The sequence below is a fragment of the Aotus nancymaae genome, unplaced genomic scaffold (genome assembly GCF_030222135.1).
Source record: "Aotus nancymaae isolate 86718 unplaced genomic scaffold, 86718_ANA_hifiasm-v0.15.2.pri h1tg000108l, whole genome shotgun sequence".
Classification (NCBI taxonomy): domain Eukaryota; kingdom Metazoa; phylum Chordata; class Mammalia; order Primates; family Aotidae; genus Aotus; species Aotus nancymaae.
The window spans coordinates 11,212,155-11,228,069 of NW_026988523.1; the positions used below are offsets into that span (position 1 = coordinate 11,212,155).

General features: G+C 35.9%; 1 protein-coding gene across 5 annotated transcripts in view; it reads left to right on the plus strand.

Annotated features, from left to right (window-relative positions):
* RALGPS2 (Ral GEF with PH domain and SH3 binding motif 2) overlaps positions 1–15,915 on the plus strand; it is a 170,418-nt gene that overhangs the window by 120,926 nt on the left and 33,577 nt on the right. For all 5 annotated transcript variants that reach the window (XM_064370634.1, XM_064370636.1, XM_012444543.3 and 2 more), the window contains exons 9-13: positions 2,425–2,562; positions 3,758–3,848; positions 8,127–8,194; positions 9,477–9,612; positions 10,367–10,518. In XM_064370634.1, coding sequence (XP_064226704.1) covers positions 2,425–2,562; positions 3,758–3,848; positions 8,127–8,194; positions 9,477–9,612; positions 10,367–10,518 — 585 coding nt within the window. The remainder of the gene's footprint in view (positions 1–2,424; positions 2,563–3,757; positions 3,849–8,126; positions 8,195–9,476; positions 9,613–10,366; positions 10,519–15,915) is intronic.

A 15,915-nucleotide genomic window follows, 5' to 3' on the forward strand; every position in this document is an offset into this window, starting at 1 on the left:
AAGTCAACATTCATTAGATCCCACTGGACATAATTCTTTGGCATTTTTATGGACAACAATTTGTTTTACCAGTTTTCATCAGCTGTACAGAGTTATAAAATAGCTCAAAATGGTCAAACTGATGCACTGGAGACAGGATACCTAGTAATCTTGTTTTTTCCCCCATCTCAAAGTCTTTTACAATTTTCCTAGCACATGTAAACTTTTTTGTGTATCAAATATTACATTAAAAATAGAATAATAAAATAAAGAAGTGTACTACTATGTGTTTTTTTCCAAGGTGCTTGTTGAAGGGAGGATGACAAGGATGTTATCTTGAGGAGTGGGATCAGATTTGAAGGAAGAGTTGCTTAGATTTTGTTTTATAAGTAGGGTAGATTTAAACATGTATATTGGGCCGGGCACACTGGCTCACGCCTATAATCCTAGCACTTTGGGAGGCTGAGTCGGGCGGATCACTTGAGAACAGGAGTTTGAGACCAGCCTGGCCAACATGGTGAAACACTGTCTCTACTAAAAATGCAAGAACTAGCCAGGCATGGTTGCGAATGCCTGTAATCCCAGCTACTCTGGTGGCTGAGGAACGAGAATCTCTTGAACCCAGGAGGCAGAGGTTGCAGTGAGCTGAGATTGCGCCACTGTGTTCCAGCCTGTGACAGAGCAAGACTCTGTCTCAAAGAAAAATGTGTATATTGGCTCTGCGAAAGGAGCCAGTAGGATGAGTGATAGTAGAGGCAATGGTGGTTGTTTGGAAGGAGGCAGCAACAATTGCATTCAAAATTACAGTTGAGATTTGGGAAGAAGAGAGGGATTCTTCTTCCTCCGAGATTGGGGAAAGTGGGAAGAACTGCAGCTTCATTTGGAACCTCTGATTCATTGGGAGTTATAGGGAAATAAAGTTGAGGTTCTTTAAAGAAAAAAAAGTATGATAGGTGGCTTAAAGAATACTGTAAAAATTTACTGAGTGGAAAGTGAATGATACTAGGATGAGTAAAAAGATTGCCATGCCAGCCTTTTATGGTGTATTAAGCACCTATTGTCAAAACATTGCACAATATTTTCTTTCTCTCTCGCAAGATAGAGCAACTGCCTTAAATGAGTTTGGAGTCTTGAATAGATAAGATATAAATGTAGAAAAATCTAAGTAAGGAGATTTTGAAGTCATAAAAGTTATCAAGTGAATAGTATGGACCGATAACATATGATTTTTTAACAGAATGTAAGTAATTAAAAAAAAACCCTGGGCTATAAGTGAGACCTGAGATGCAGCTCTATCACTAACAGGTTGCATGGCTTTAGACAGGTCCTTTTACTATCTGTGTTTCAGGTTCTTATCTGTAAAAGGAGAGAATTAGATTAGACAGTCTGAGACTAGAAAGTCTGAGACTTTCTTGGAATCTGTGAGAAAACTAGAGAACAGTTGACACTGAATTAGATAAGTAAAATATAGGATTTGGATAGGCAGAAGTAAGTCTAGAAAACATTTAAGGTGTAAGAAAAAGCTGAGGAAAGACAGTGCTTATTTAGAAGGCAGTAGGTATGGCATTTTGGTTGTATTTCCCTGAGAGTTCATGAACATGAAGTAATGGGATAAAAGTAGGAAAGTATGTTTTTCTTTTCTCTCCAGCTATAGTTGTCTAATACATTTCACATGTGCATAGTGAACTCTCCAGAAATAATCTTAAAGGGGTGACCTTTCATCTTAAGGACTAGTACAACCAAATTTTAGAAGATGTGTTATGTTATTTTTGGGTACAAAGCGCATGGAGGGTAAGAAATAGTTAACTTCAATTTGTAGTCACATGAACTATTTCAGAAATTATGTGTTGATCTTTAAAGTATAAAACATTTCTACCAGATTGAGATAATTTTCAAAGTAGTTAAGACTCCAATGATAGTTATCAACTCAAGGCAAAAGAGTATAAAACAAATATTAAATAATTTCCCTTTGTCGAGCAGTGGCTGGGCTGCTAACTAAATTAATGTCTTCAAGCTGTAATACACCTTGGAAATGGATACTTGTATAGATTTTAAATCTGAGGTTCTGAGTTTAAAATACCTGTCTCCATTATGAAACTAGTCAGAGGCAGAGCCAATTGAAGAGCTCTGCTCCTTTCCATTAATTCCCATGTGTTCTGGAGTTTCTAACTGTAGCCTCAAACTATACTTGAAAATGAAATCACAAGAAGACATTTACAAAATAGCATATTATTACAAAAAAATTGGTATATATCTGACCCCAACCGTATGGAAACCTCGACCCCAGTAATCATGTGTTACCCAGGCCTCAGTGTATTAATAGCAATGTATTTTAAATGTGGCATACATTGGAATGTATCTATAAACAACCTTTTTCACCCTTTCTTTGTCATAGTCTCCCAAGCTACAAATAAGAAAACATTCATTTATCTAATTTTGTTTCAGGTATCTATTTGTCAGATTTAACATACATTGATTCAGCATACCCATCAACTGGCAGCATTCTAGAAAGTGAGCAAAGATCAAATTTAATGAATAATATCCTTCGAATAATTTCTGATTTGCAACAGTCTTGTGAATATGGTAAGTTTCTGGGAGATAATGCCAAGCCATTAACATTGCTGTAATTCCAGTGATTTATTCACACGTTGATGATCACTTTTCACACAGCAGGGCCCTAATATAAAGGGAAATAGTGCTTGTTTTATTTCATAAGATCTTCCTTTTAAGGAATTAAGTATTTAATATTTAATTTTTTTATTTTTATATTTTGCTTTTCTGCTATTTTGCAGCAACTTTCTCACATTACAAGGGCGTTAAGTATTTAATATTACTACCTCACAGCTATTTGACCCTTTATAATTTACAGAGTCATTTTCTGTTATCTTATTTGATCTCCCTGATCTATTATGTAAATATGTAAGTAGTTTTTACATTTTTCCATTAGGGAAATGTAGCTGAGACCCTTGAGCCTTGTGACAATTGACCAACTTTCTTGAGTCAGATATTGAGTAAATAACCAATTTCTATCCAACATGTATTTTACAGAATTACATATATAGAAAGAGCTAAATAAGCCCAAATGATGAGAAAAGGTATTTTTTTAATATTTAGATACTTCCAGTTTGATAGAGAATAAAGTTAGGCTGTTAATATATAATTTCTATGGGTTTAAAAAACTGAGTTTTCCATTATATGATTACTTCAAGTAAATTTATCTTAAAGCTGACTTTTACTTCGTGCATCTGTACTTTTTAGAAAACCTCAAAAACTTCCTAAAAGTATCTGTGGAAATAGAATCTTACTGAAAGTTAAATCAAATAATTCCTTATTCTGTCCTTTTCTCAATATTTTAAACATAGCATCAAGTTGTGATGTTAAATTAATCTTGCTTGAAATTTATAAGGGGAGGAGATAGACCACATTTATAAATGGGAACCAGGTTTCTTTAAAAGAAAAATAACTGCCTTCATGTCTTGTGTTTAGTTTAGAATAGTTCCTGATCTTTTTCTATGAAATTTCTCAAATATATGAGACTTTATAATTGGAGCTATTAAAAAATACAACAACAATCTATACAAACAGTATGCAACTGTAATTTTCTAAATTACCTTCAGTTTCACATTAAATAAAGTTTATCTCAGTAATGTCCTTCTAGAGTTAATTTAAATTTTGATACCATGTGGCCTTAACTTACCTTTAAATATTTTCAGCTTGATTTTTAAAGTTTGGGTTAAGTTGTACTTTATCAGATAATTATTTATCACCTTTTGCCTAGATATTCCCATGTTGCCTCATGTCCAAAAATATCTGAACTCCGTTCAGTATATAGAAGAACTACAAAAATTTGTGGAAGACGATAATTACAAGTAGGTTGGATCTCCAAAAGTGGTTTGTATAACTTTGTCCTGTCCTCCACCTTTCTATCCCTATGTATTTAAACATCTAAATCCTACGTGGTGTCAAACAAATGCCTAATCCAGTGGTAGATTTACAGCAGTAGAGGTACTAACATATATGTATTTTTGATCACTTGTTAGGATTGACCCAATATACAAATACCTCATCTGTTATTTTTAATAAATTATTTTATCTCTCTGTTTGTAGAGAGCTAACGTTTGATGGTTCTAATTTAAATTTCTTCCTTTCTCTCATATTCAATCATTGAATCCTTATAGAATTTATCTTTTAATAGACAGAAAAATCAATGAGACAGTTTTTAAAATAGAAAAATTACTCCTTTTTAATGGTAATTATTGACACATTGTTGTTTGTTTTTAATTGTTTTTGTGGATTGAGAGAGTACTGGTCCATCTTGTCTCTGGAGAAGAGACATTTCTCCAATGTAGCACCGCACATATTCTTTTCCCTATGTTACAGTAAGTTCTTTAAAGATTTTTGAGCCTGGGCACAGTGGCTCCCACCTGTAATCCCAGCACTTTGGGAGGCCGAGGGGATGCGGATCACTTGAGGTCATGAGTTTGAGACCAGCCTGGCCAACATGGTGAAACCCCGTATCTACTAAAAATATAAAATTAGTTGGGCATGGTGGCTTGTGCCTGTAATCCCAGCTACTTGGGAGGCTGAGACAGGAGAATCTCTTGAACCTGGGAGGCAGAGGTTTCAGTGAGCCAAGATTGTGCCATTGCACTCCAGCCTGAGCAAAAAGAGTGAAACTCTATCTCAAAAGAAAAAAAAAAGATTTCAAAATCACTTTTAAAATAGCTGATATTCATTTTTTTTTCCTGATTATATCCACAGTACTGCCCAAAGATGGGAGAGGAGATTTTTAAATTATTAACCCTTTTCTTTTTTATTGCTATGCTTTACATAACTGCTGGGCTTTTTTTTTTTTTTAAGTGGGAAGATAAAGAGCTTATTTCTCTTGAAGCTTCTCACTTTTCTTTTAGCTTCATTTGTTTGTTTGTTTGTTTTTAAAGTGTACTTAGCTTTATTATGCCAGTTGTTCCCAAGCTTTCAAATTGAATTTTGCACTTTCACAAATATTTTTTCCAATAAAAGATCATGTTTCAAAAATTCATCAAAGTGAAAGACTAGATTATTTTTCAATGTTAATGCATTATATAGAAATATTTTTTTATCTTCCTTTGGTAATGATTATTAACTTCCTTGTTCCAGGTTTTGACAATTTTTTAAAAATTCTGTAGAACAGAATTAGTCCTAGTAAATGGCTATAGAAATTCTGGAAAACATCTAGAAATAATTTTTCTAAATTCATCTAAAATTTTACTAATGTTTGAAAATAACTTTATTGGTATCTTCTCTCCCACACTATAATATCGAGACTTTATATTTCTGTACCAATTTTTATTCTACAAGAAGTTTTTACATGGTTACTTCCTTGAAAATGTATGAAGTCAATGAAGAAGCTGTTTAAGGCTAGAGTTGTTTCAAAAATCTGTTGCCCTAGGTTGTAAGTTTTTCAAGTTTGGTGATCTGTGTCTTATACTTAACACTATTTTTCTCTTCTTTCTGATACTGGCATAGATACTCATGCCTAATAAATACTTAGGTTTTGTCCAGTGAGGTATAGAACAGATATCTTAAAATTCAAAATATGAGCAAGTAGCTATTATTTATCTGGCTCAAGAAACTTATCGAACTTAAAAGAATTTAAAGTTTTTTAGATACAAGTGAAATCTCGGAAAAGCTTGCCGGTGATGGAATGATCCAAGGAATGGGATAAGAAACTGTGCTTACTTGGGGAACAGTCATTTGGTGTTATTGGGACATCATATGGGACTAGAGAAGACAGATCGTTTTTCTTCTTTTTCTTTTCTTTTCTTTCTTTTCTTTTTTTTTTTTTTTTTTGTTGTTGTTGTTGTCGTTGTTGTTGAGACAGAATTTTGCTCTGTTGCTCAGGCTGGAGTGCAATGGCGCAATCATAACTCACTGCAACCTCCGCCTCCCAGGTTCAAGTGATTCTCCTGCCTCAGCCTCTCGAGTAGCTGGGATTACAGGTGCCCGCCACCACACCCAGCTAATTTTTGTATTTTTAGTAGAGACAGGGTTTCTCCATGTTGGCCAGGCTGATCTTGAACTCCTGACCTCAGACAATCTGCCTGCCTTGGCCTCCAGAGTGCTAGGATTATAGGTGTGAGCCACTGCACCCAGCTGACAGATTGTTTTTCTAAAAATGCAGTTGTGTTGCATGAGCCTAATAATTTAGCGTGTTTGAAAAATAGAGCATTTTAAGATGTCATTAAAATTATTAGAAAAATTTAGAAAAAAACATTTTGCTAGAAAAAATGTCTTTTATGATGAAAAGTTTATGAATAGAAATGACATGTCACTTACAAAGGCCTGTTTTGGGCAACTTTATCTACACAGGCAGCCAGTATAGATATTATACATTATCTGTCTTTTGATCGTGATGAAAATCTTTCTGGGTGATTTTGTTTTAATACTGAACATATCTTCTTAATGAATCAGCATCTCTGTTATTATATGGTGCTTTGATGATGATGGAAGCAGCTGACACTCAGACTAGCCTTCACTGCTTTTTAAAGATGCTTCTGCTTTTTATATTGCTATCAGTTTCTAGTTGCTACCAATAGCAATGTGATTCACCCAATAAGCTCTCTTTCTGTTTCTTTCTATTTTGGTGCCATTGGGAAATGGTAGTTATTTCATTTACTCCTTTTCTTTCATCCACTAGATTGGAAGCTTCAGAAGGACAGGAATACCGTGTCTGCTGTAATCTCTGTTATATTTCAGTTCTGAGCACAGTGCCCAACACAAGTTTTCAGTAAATGTTTGTCAAATGAATGAATGCAGTATAGTCTGTAGCCTAGATAAGTAAAGTAAACGTCTTTAGAAAAAGAAAAGAGAGTCTGGTTAATGTCAAATTGATCTGTTCAATATATGCATTTTACGTTACCAAATAACTGGAATATAATTAATAACTTAAGAACCTACAATAAATTTATCATTATAAATGCCACTTGTGCAATTACTTTTAAAATTTTAGTAGAATGCTAAGCAGTTTTTATTAATTTTCAAAGAAGCTCAGCAATATTAGGATTCATGTATCACACCAAAGCGTTTTCTGCAACTACTTTAGTATCCTATTTTCTGAAATAGCTTCTCCTGACAGGAATCATAATCTCTTTCACTGTGAAACTCAAAACTGGATATATTATCCTAAATGGAACTTATGTACCACCTAATAAACTCTGACTTAGGACAGGAACTTACTAGGAATTTTGCAGACAACTTTTTTATTTGTATAGATCTTTCTTTTGAAGAGTTGTGTAAGCTGGTTTGTTAGATGGTTAGTTTTAAATAAGGTGGTTTTTAGAAATAATTTGCCTAATATATTTAATAATATATATGAAAGTTTATGAATTTAAGTGTCAGGTATCAGTGTTAGCTCTTAAGTTGAATCATCATTTAGTCATTCATCAAATATCTTTTAATGTGTTCCATGGTTTGGCAGCTTTGGGTAATTGGGGAGAGTTTTGAATTTTTTAATATATTTTCCCTTCCTTATATTTCCTAGAATAACCATAAGATCAGCTTTGTCTGAAATAAATAAGAGATTTAACATCTTAATTAAAAGTTGGGGCAGGCGCAGTGGCTCACGCCTGTAATCGCAGCACTTTGAGAGGCCAAGGCAGGCGGATCACGAGGTCAGAAGATTGAGATCATCCTGGCCAACATGGTGAAACCCTGTCTCTACTAAAATATGAAAAATTAGCTGGGCGTGGTGGCACACACCTGTAGTCCCAGCTATTCAGGAGGCTGAGGCAGGAGAATCGCTTGAACCCAGGAGGCAGAAGTTGCAGTGAGCTGAGATCAGGCCACTACACTCCAGCCTGGATGACAGAATGAGACTCCATCTCAAAAAACAAAAAAAGTTGCTCTTGGCCAGGCTTGGTGGCTCCATGCCCGTAATCCCAGCACTTTGGGAAGCCAAGGTGGAAGGATCGCCTGAGCCCACAAGTTTGAGGCTTAAGTGAGATTCCCTGTCTTTAAAAGAAGAAGATTGCTCTTGCAGAAAAATATATAGGTCAGATTATTTCATTAAAATGTTTTTAGTTTTTTGTGAGAAAATACACAATTTTAATCTTGTTTCATCAAATGTTAATTAATCATGGTATGTATTTTGTCTTTTTAAAATTCAGGCTTTCATTAAAGATAGAACCAGGGACAAGCACTCCACGTTCTGCTGCTTCCAGGGAAGATTTAGTAGGTTAGTACATAGTTTTCTCTCATTACCAAATCTACATCAGATAACCTAATGAGGAAGAATATACTCCAAAATAAATAAAAACTTAGTACATCTTATACTGCACATAAAATTTATTTTGATATTAAAATCTATCAGTCCTTTATGGATTTTTGTTTTTTAATTTAAAAGTTGCTGTAATTTGTCAGTAGTGGACAAACAAATAAGGTACCTAATCAAGGAAAATAGATGTAACAGATGGAAAATAATAGACAAGTAGTTATGGATATTCATTTTTAATTAAGAATGCATTGTCCTAGGCAATGAAGATTGATTATACTAGAAATGTCTGTGGTCTAATGGGAAAGTCTACTAATTTAATTAGTAGAAGTTATTTTTAATGGCATGACTTTTTTTAATGTTGACTTTAATACTGGACCAAGTACTAAAAATATAAAAATCATAGTTTCTTCCTTTACCTATTACATTATAATGGGGATATTATGTATACACCACAAATAATTTTTTAAAACAACATAAAGAGACTTGCTCATTATTTAAGAAATCACTGATAGGTACCTTTTTTAAAATTCCCAGTACAGGCCTTCACACTAAGTTTCATGTATTTTCTAAAAATATTTGACAACTTATCTAATAAGATGGGAAGAAGTGAAGAAAGAAACCATGACAATATCTATGGGGAAGAATATTCCAAGCAGAAAAAACATTTCATTTTAAATTTCTTATATTTGCTTTTCTTTTTATTCTTAAAGTGCTATTTTGTACTTTAATAATATTCCATTATTTATTCCCATAAGCCTGAACAATGTCAGTATGGATTTAATTTCTAATTTGAGTGTTTGACCTACCCTACACATTCTTTAAGAGGAAGTTGAAACTAGGAATAAAGAAGTAATGTATAAAATTAAAAGAACTTAGGACTCTTAAACTTCAGTGTCTTAGGACACTGAACCTAGGACTCAGAAGACCTGGGTGTTTAGTCCAGATTTTGTCTGTGATATGAAAGCTGATCTCTTTTAATTCTGCTGCTGCTTATATAATGGAGAAAATATTTACACTGCCTCTACTTAGTATAAGTAAGATAAAAATGAATGGATTCTGTTTGGTTTGGGATTTTGTGTTTTAGGACTTGGAATATATTCTCATCTTCAAGTCAGTTAAATAGAACTAACAATACTATCTCAAAATTTGAACCACATTTAGTATTTTATATCAAGGGACTGAAAAATAAAGTAATCATATGAAATCATTTGAAAATCTCTTTCTCTTTAAATTTAACCCTTAGGTCCTGAAGTAGGAGCATCTCCACAGAGTGGACGAAAAAGTGTGGCAGCTGAAGGAGCCTTGCTCCCACAAACACCCCCATCCCCTCGGAATCTGATTCCACATGGACATAGGAAGTGCCATAGCTTGGGTTATAAGTCAGCATTTTTTATTTTATCTTTCACATTTTTAAGTTGTTTGTAGTTGGGTTTATTGTCTATTTATTAGTTCTGCAGAAAATGGTATCCTCGAATAGTTTTCTTTTTTCTTAACAGCCTTTTTTGATTCAGTAAAATATCTTATTTGCCTAAACACTTTCATTTCTTACTACCTGAATTTGGAAATGGGATTTTGTCAACAGTGCATTTATATTTGGAGACAATAAATGAAAATTATAGAGGGCCATCATAAAGAAAATCAGGATAGCAGTATACCTTTTTTAAAAATTATAACCTTTATATCAAGACATTGTTTGTCTTAACCAAAATCAGTCGTAAATTAAAAGGTATAAAAATTATTTTCTTTATTCCTAAATATAAAGAAAACTGACTTTTAACTTCATTAGTTTTGCAGTATTGTTTTTTCAAAATCGGGACACATGTTCACTTTTGCCATGATTTTTCTGGAAATTTAATAACTATTATCCAAAAGTGAATGTGGAAACAATTTTTTTTAATGGATATGAGGATCAAAATGAAATTATTTTAAAGTATGCCCTAATTATATAGATACAGCCTGGTTTCCTAAAACATTTTCCCTAAACTGTTAGTTTGAGGCTTTTATGGTGAGATCTCAGTATGACAGCAGGTAAACCTCTTATATCCTAAATCTTTATATGTAAGAGCAGTTTTTATATTCTAAATTGGTAACAATAATAAAAGGTATGAACTTTTTTTTTCTCTTTCTTTCCAGTTTCATTCATAAAATGAACACAACAGAATTTAAGAGTGCAACGTTTCCAAATGCAGGGCCTAGACATCTGTTAGATGATAGCGTCATGGAGCCCCATGTACCATCTCGAGGCCAAGCTGAAAGTTCTACTCTTTCTAGTGGAATATCAATAGGTGAGAAAAACTTCTCTGAGAGGGTTGCAATTTAAATAAAATTTGTTTTAAAAAATTGGCTGGAGAAAAATTAACCCCACCACACATAGAGAAAATTTGGTTAAAAAACAAAGTAGCAGTTAAATACAGGATGAAGTTAATAATTTGTGATGGTTTTAAAAGTGCTTGCTGTTTTTAACTCCAGAAGGGGAAGCATTTGAAGAAAGTGGAAACAGAATATATGGGGTGGTTGAATTAGTTAACTGCACGTGATTGGGCTATGGTGAGGAGGAAGAGTGTGGGGTCAAGGATCACTTCAGGTTATTTGGATTAAGCAAGTGTGATAGTTAGATGATGATGCTATTACCAAGGAAGAAAAGATGAAGACTAATCATCTGTGGGCAGGGAAGTGTTTGTGAAGGGGACCGAGTTTGGAAAATCAGTTCTGTTTTGGACATGTTTAGTTCTATGGAGATGTTAGCTAGGTTTTTGAATATATGAATCTGGAGTTCTGTGGGGTAAGGTCAGGTCTGAAGATATATGAGAAGTAGCATATTTATAAGCCATGCTTGGTTGAGAGTACCTAAAGAGAGAGTGTACATAAATGAAAAGAAAACATTCTCACATTTAGAAGTCTTATTAAATTATTATCTGCATATCAATCTTTTATTATTGAGGATTACATTTTTTTTTATTTTTTTGAGACAGAGTTTCAATCTTGTTGCCCAGGCTGGAGTGCAATGGCCCAATCTTGGCTCACTGCAACCTCCAACTCCCACGTTCAGACAATTCTGCCTCAGCCTCCCGAGTAACTAGGATTACAAGCATGCACAACCATGCCCTAATTTTATTTGTATTTTTAATAGAGACAGGGTTTCTCCATGTTGGTCAGGCTGTTCTCAAACTCCCAACCTCAGGTGATCTGCCCACCTCGACCTCCCAAAGTGCTGGGCTTACAGGCATGAGCCACTGGCCCAGCCTGAGGATTACATTTTGAAACAAATTTAACTTGGCAGTTTCATAAGAATATTAAATTGATTCATGATTACTTTCTGCTGACTTGCCATCTCACATGTATGTCTAATATGCCTCTAAAAACATAAACCCAAAACAAAATTCTCTCTAAATTTCTTCCTTAAATTTCTATCTGCCCTGGCCAAACCTTTTTTTTTTTAAATATACTTTAAGTTCTGGGGTACATGTGCAGAACCTGCAGGTTTGTTACATAGGTATACACATGCCCTGGTGATTTGCTGCACCCATCAACCCGTTATCTACATTAGGAATTTCCCCTAATTCTGTCCCTCCCCTAGCCTCCCACCTCCCAACAGGCCCCGGTGTGTGATGTTCCCCTCCTTGTGTCTATGTGTTCTATTGTTCAACTCCCACTTATGAGTGAGAACATGCAGTGTTTTTGCTGTTTTTTTGTTAGTTTGCTGAGAATAATGGTTTCCACCTTCATCCATGTCCGTGCAAAGGACATCAACTCATCCTTTTTTATGGCTGCGTAATATTCCATGATGTATATGTGCCACGTTTTCTTTATCCAGTCTGTTATTCATGGGCATTTGGGTTGGTTCCAAGTCTTTGCTATTGTGAACAGTGCCACAATAAATGTACATGTGCATGTGTGTTTATAGCAGAATGTTTTATAATCCTCTGGGTATATACCCATTAATGGGATTGCTGGGTCAAATGATATTTCTGGTTCTAGATCCTTGAGGAAGCACCACACTGTCTTCCACAGTGGTTGAAATAATTTATACTCCCACCCACAGTGTGAAAGCATTCCTATTTCTCCACATCCTCTCTAGCATCTATTGTTTCCTGACTTTTTAATTATTGCCATTCTAACTGGCATGAGATGGTATCTCATTGTGGTTTTGATTTGCATTTCTCTAATGACCAGTGATGATGAGCTTTCATGTTTATTGGATGCATAAATGTCTTCTTTTGAGAAGTGTCTGTTTGTATCCTTTGCTCATTTTTTGACGTGGTTTTTTTTTCTTGTAAATTTGTTTGAGTTCTTTGTAGATTCTGGATATTGTCAGATGGATAGATTGCAAAAATTTTTCCCATTCTGTAGATTGCCTGTTCACTCTGATGATAGTTTCTTTTGCAGAAGCTCTTTAGCTTAATTATATCCCATTTGCCAATTTTGGCTTTTGTTGCCATTGCTTTAAGTCTTTGCCCATACTTATATCCTAAATGGTATTGCCTAGGTTTTCTTCTAGGGTTTTTATGGGTTTTAGGTCTTACGTTTAAGTCTTTAATCCATCTTTAGTTAATTTTTGTATAAGTTGTAAGGAAGGGGTTCACTTTCAGTTTTCTGCATATGGCTAGCCAGTTTTCCCAACACCATTTATTAGGTAGGGAATCCTTTCCCCATTGCTTGTTTTTGTCAGGTTTGTCAAATATCAGATGGTTGTAGATGTGTGGTGTTATTTCTGAGGCCTCTGTTCTGTTCCATTGGTCTATATATCTGTTTTGGTACCAATACCATGCTGTTTTGATTATTGTAGCCTTGTAGTATACTTTGAAGTCAGTAGTGTGATGCCTCCAGCTTTGTTCTTTTTGCTTAGGATTGTCTTGGCTACGTGGGCTCTTTTTCGGTTCCGTATGATATTTAAAGTTGTTTTTTTCTAATCCTGTGAAGAAAGTCACTGGCAGCTTGATGGGGATAACATTGAATCTATAAATTACTTTGGGCAGCATGGCCATTTTCACGATATTGATTCTTCCTATCCATGAGCATGGAATGTTTTTCCATTTGTTCATGTCCTCTCTGATTTCCTTGAGCAGTGGTTTATAGTTCTCCTTGAAGAGGTCCTTCACATCCCTCTTAAGTTTTATTCCTAGGTATTTTATTCTCTTTGTAGTGATTGTGCATGGGAGATCACTCATGATTTGGTTGTCTGCTGGTTTATTATTGGTGTATATGAATGCTTGTGATTTTTGCACATTGATTTTGTATCTTGAGACTTTGCTGAAGTTGCTTATCAGCTTAAGGCGATTTTCGGTTGAGACAATGGGGTTTTCTAAATATACAGTCATGTCATCTGCAAACAGAGACAATTTGACTTCCTCTCTTCCTATTTGAATACCCTTTATTTCTTTCTCTTTCCTGATTTTCCTGGCCAGAACTTCCAATAATATATTGAATAGAAGTGTTGAGAGAGGGCATCCTTGTCTTGTGTCAGTTTTCAAAGGGAATGCTTCCAGTTTTTGCCCATTCAGTATGGTATTGACTATGGGTTGGTCATAAATAGCTCTTATTATTTTGAGATACATTCCATCAATACCTAGTTTGTTGAAAGGGTGTTGAATTATATCAAAGGCCTTTCTGCATCTATTGAAATAATCATGCAGTTTTTGTCATTGGTTCTGTTTATGTGATGGATTACATTTATTGATTTGCGTATGTTGAACCAGCCTTGTATCCCAGGGATGAAGCCAGCTTGATCGTGGTGGATAAGCTTTTTGATGTGCTGCTGGATTCAGTTCACAAGTATTTTATTGAGGATTTTTGCAACAATGTTCATCAGAGATATTGGCCTGAAATTTTCTTTTGTGTGTGTGTCTCTGCCAGGTTTTGGTATCAGGATGATGCTGGCCTTATAAAATGAGTTAGGGAAGTGTCTCTCCTTTTCTATTATTTGGAATAGTTTCAGAAGGAATGGTACCAGCTCCTCTTTGTACCTCTGGTAGAAATCGGCTGTGAATCCATCTGGTCTTGGGCTTTTTTTTTTTTCGGTTGGTAGGCTATTAATTACTGCCTCAATTTCAGAACTTGTTATCAGTCTATTGAGGGATTCGACCTCTTCCTGGTTTAGACTTGGGAGTATCTATGTTTCTAGGAATTTATTCATTTCCTCTAGATTTTCCAGTTTATTTGCATAGAGGTGTTTATAGTATTCTCTGATGGTAGTTCGTATTTCTGTGGGATCAGTGATAATAATCCCCTTTATCATTTTTTTTTCCATCTATTTGATTCTTTTCTCTTTATTAGTCTGGCTAGAGATGCCCTGTCTAGAGAGGAGGACTCTAGAGAGAGTCTGATTACAGCTGCTTTGCTGAGCTGCAGAAGGCTCCGCCCAGTTGATCTTCCCTGCAGTTTTGTTTACACTATGAGGGAAAAACCACCTATTCAAGTCTAATAATGGCGGATGCCCCTTCCCCCAGCAAGCTTCAAGCATCCCAGGTCAACTTCAGACTGCTGTGCCTACAGCGAGAATTTCAATCCAATGGATCTTGGCTTGCTGGGCTCCGTAGAAGTTGGATCCACTGAGCTAGACCACTTGGCTCCCTGGCTTTAGCCCCCTTTCCAGGGGAGTGAACGATTCTGTCTTGCTGGCATTCTAGGTGCCACTGAGGTATGAAAAAAAACTCCTGCATCTATCTCAGTGTCTGCCCAAACAGCCTCCCAGTTTTAAGCTTGAAACCCAGGGCCCTGGTGGCACAGGCACCAGAGGAAATCTGGTCTGCAGGTTGCAAGACTGTGGCAGAAGTTTAGTATCTGGGCCGGGTGCACCATTCCTCATAGCACAGTTCCTCATGGCTTTCTTTGGCAAGGCTAGGGAGTTCCCCAACCCCTTGCGCTTCCCAGGTGAGGAGACGTCCCACCCTGCTTCAGCTCGCCCTCTGTAGGCTGTAACCGCTGTCTAACCAGTCCCAGTGAGATGAGCCAAGTACCTCAGTTGGAAATACAGAAATCACCCACTTTCTGCATTCATCTTGCTGAGAGCTGCAGACCGGAGCTGTTCCTATTCAGCCATATTGCCAGGTCCTTTTTTTTTTTTTTTTTTTTTGAGATAGTCTTGCTCTGTCACTCAGGCTGGAGTGCAGTGGCACAATCTCAGCTCACTGTTTTTATTTTTTTTTTTTTATTTGAGACAGAGTCTCGCTCTGTCACCCAGGCTGGAGTACAGTGGCACGATCTCGGCTTACTGCAACCTCCGCCTCCTGGGTTCAAGCGATTCTTGTGCCTCAGCCTCCCAAGTAGCTGGGATTATAGGCACGTGCCACCACGCCTGGCTAATTTTTTGTATTTTTAGTAGAGACGGGGTTTCACCGTGTTAGCCAGAATGGTTTCTATCTCCTGAGCTCGTGATCTGCCTGCCTCGGCCTCCCAAAGTGCTGGGATTACAGGTATGAGACACCGTACTCGGCCTGATTAAATTATTTTTTAAAAGAAGGGTGAGTCATCAAAGGAAATTAAAAAGGAGAGATCAATGAAGTAGGGAGAAAAATACACAAAAGCCCAGTAGATGAAATATCTCAAGGAGGAGGAAAGTGTTGAATGTGTCAATATCAAATGCAAAAAAAGAGAGCTCAGATGAGAATGGGGAATTGACTGGGAGATTTGGCCAGATAAAAGTTATTGGTGACCTTGACAAGAGTTACTTCAGAGATTTCAGG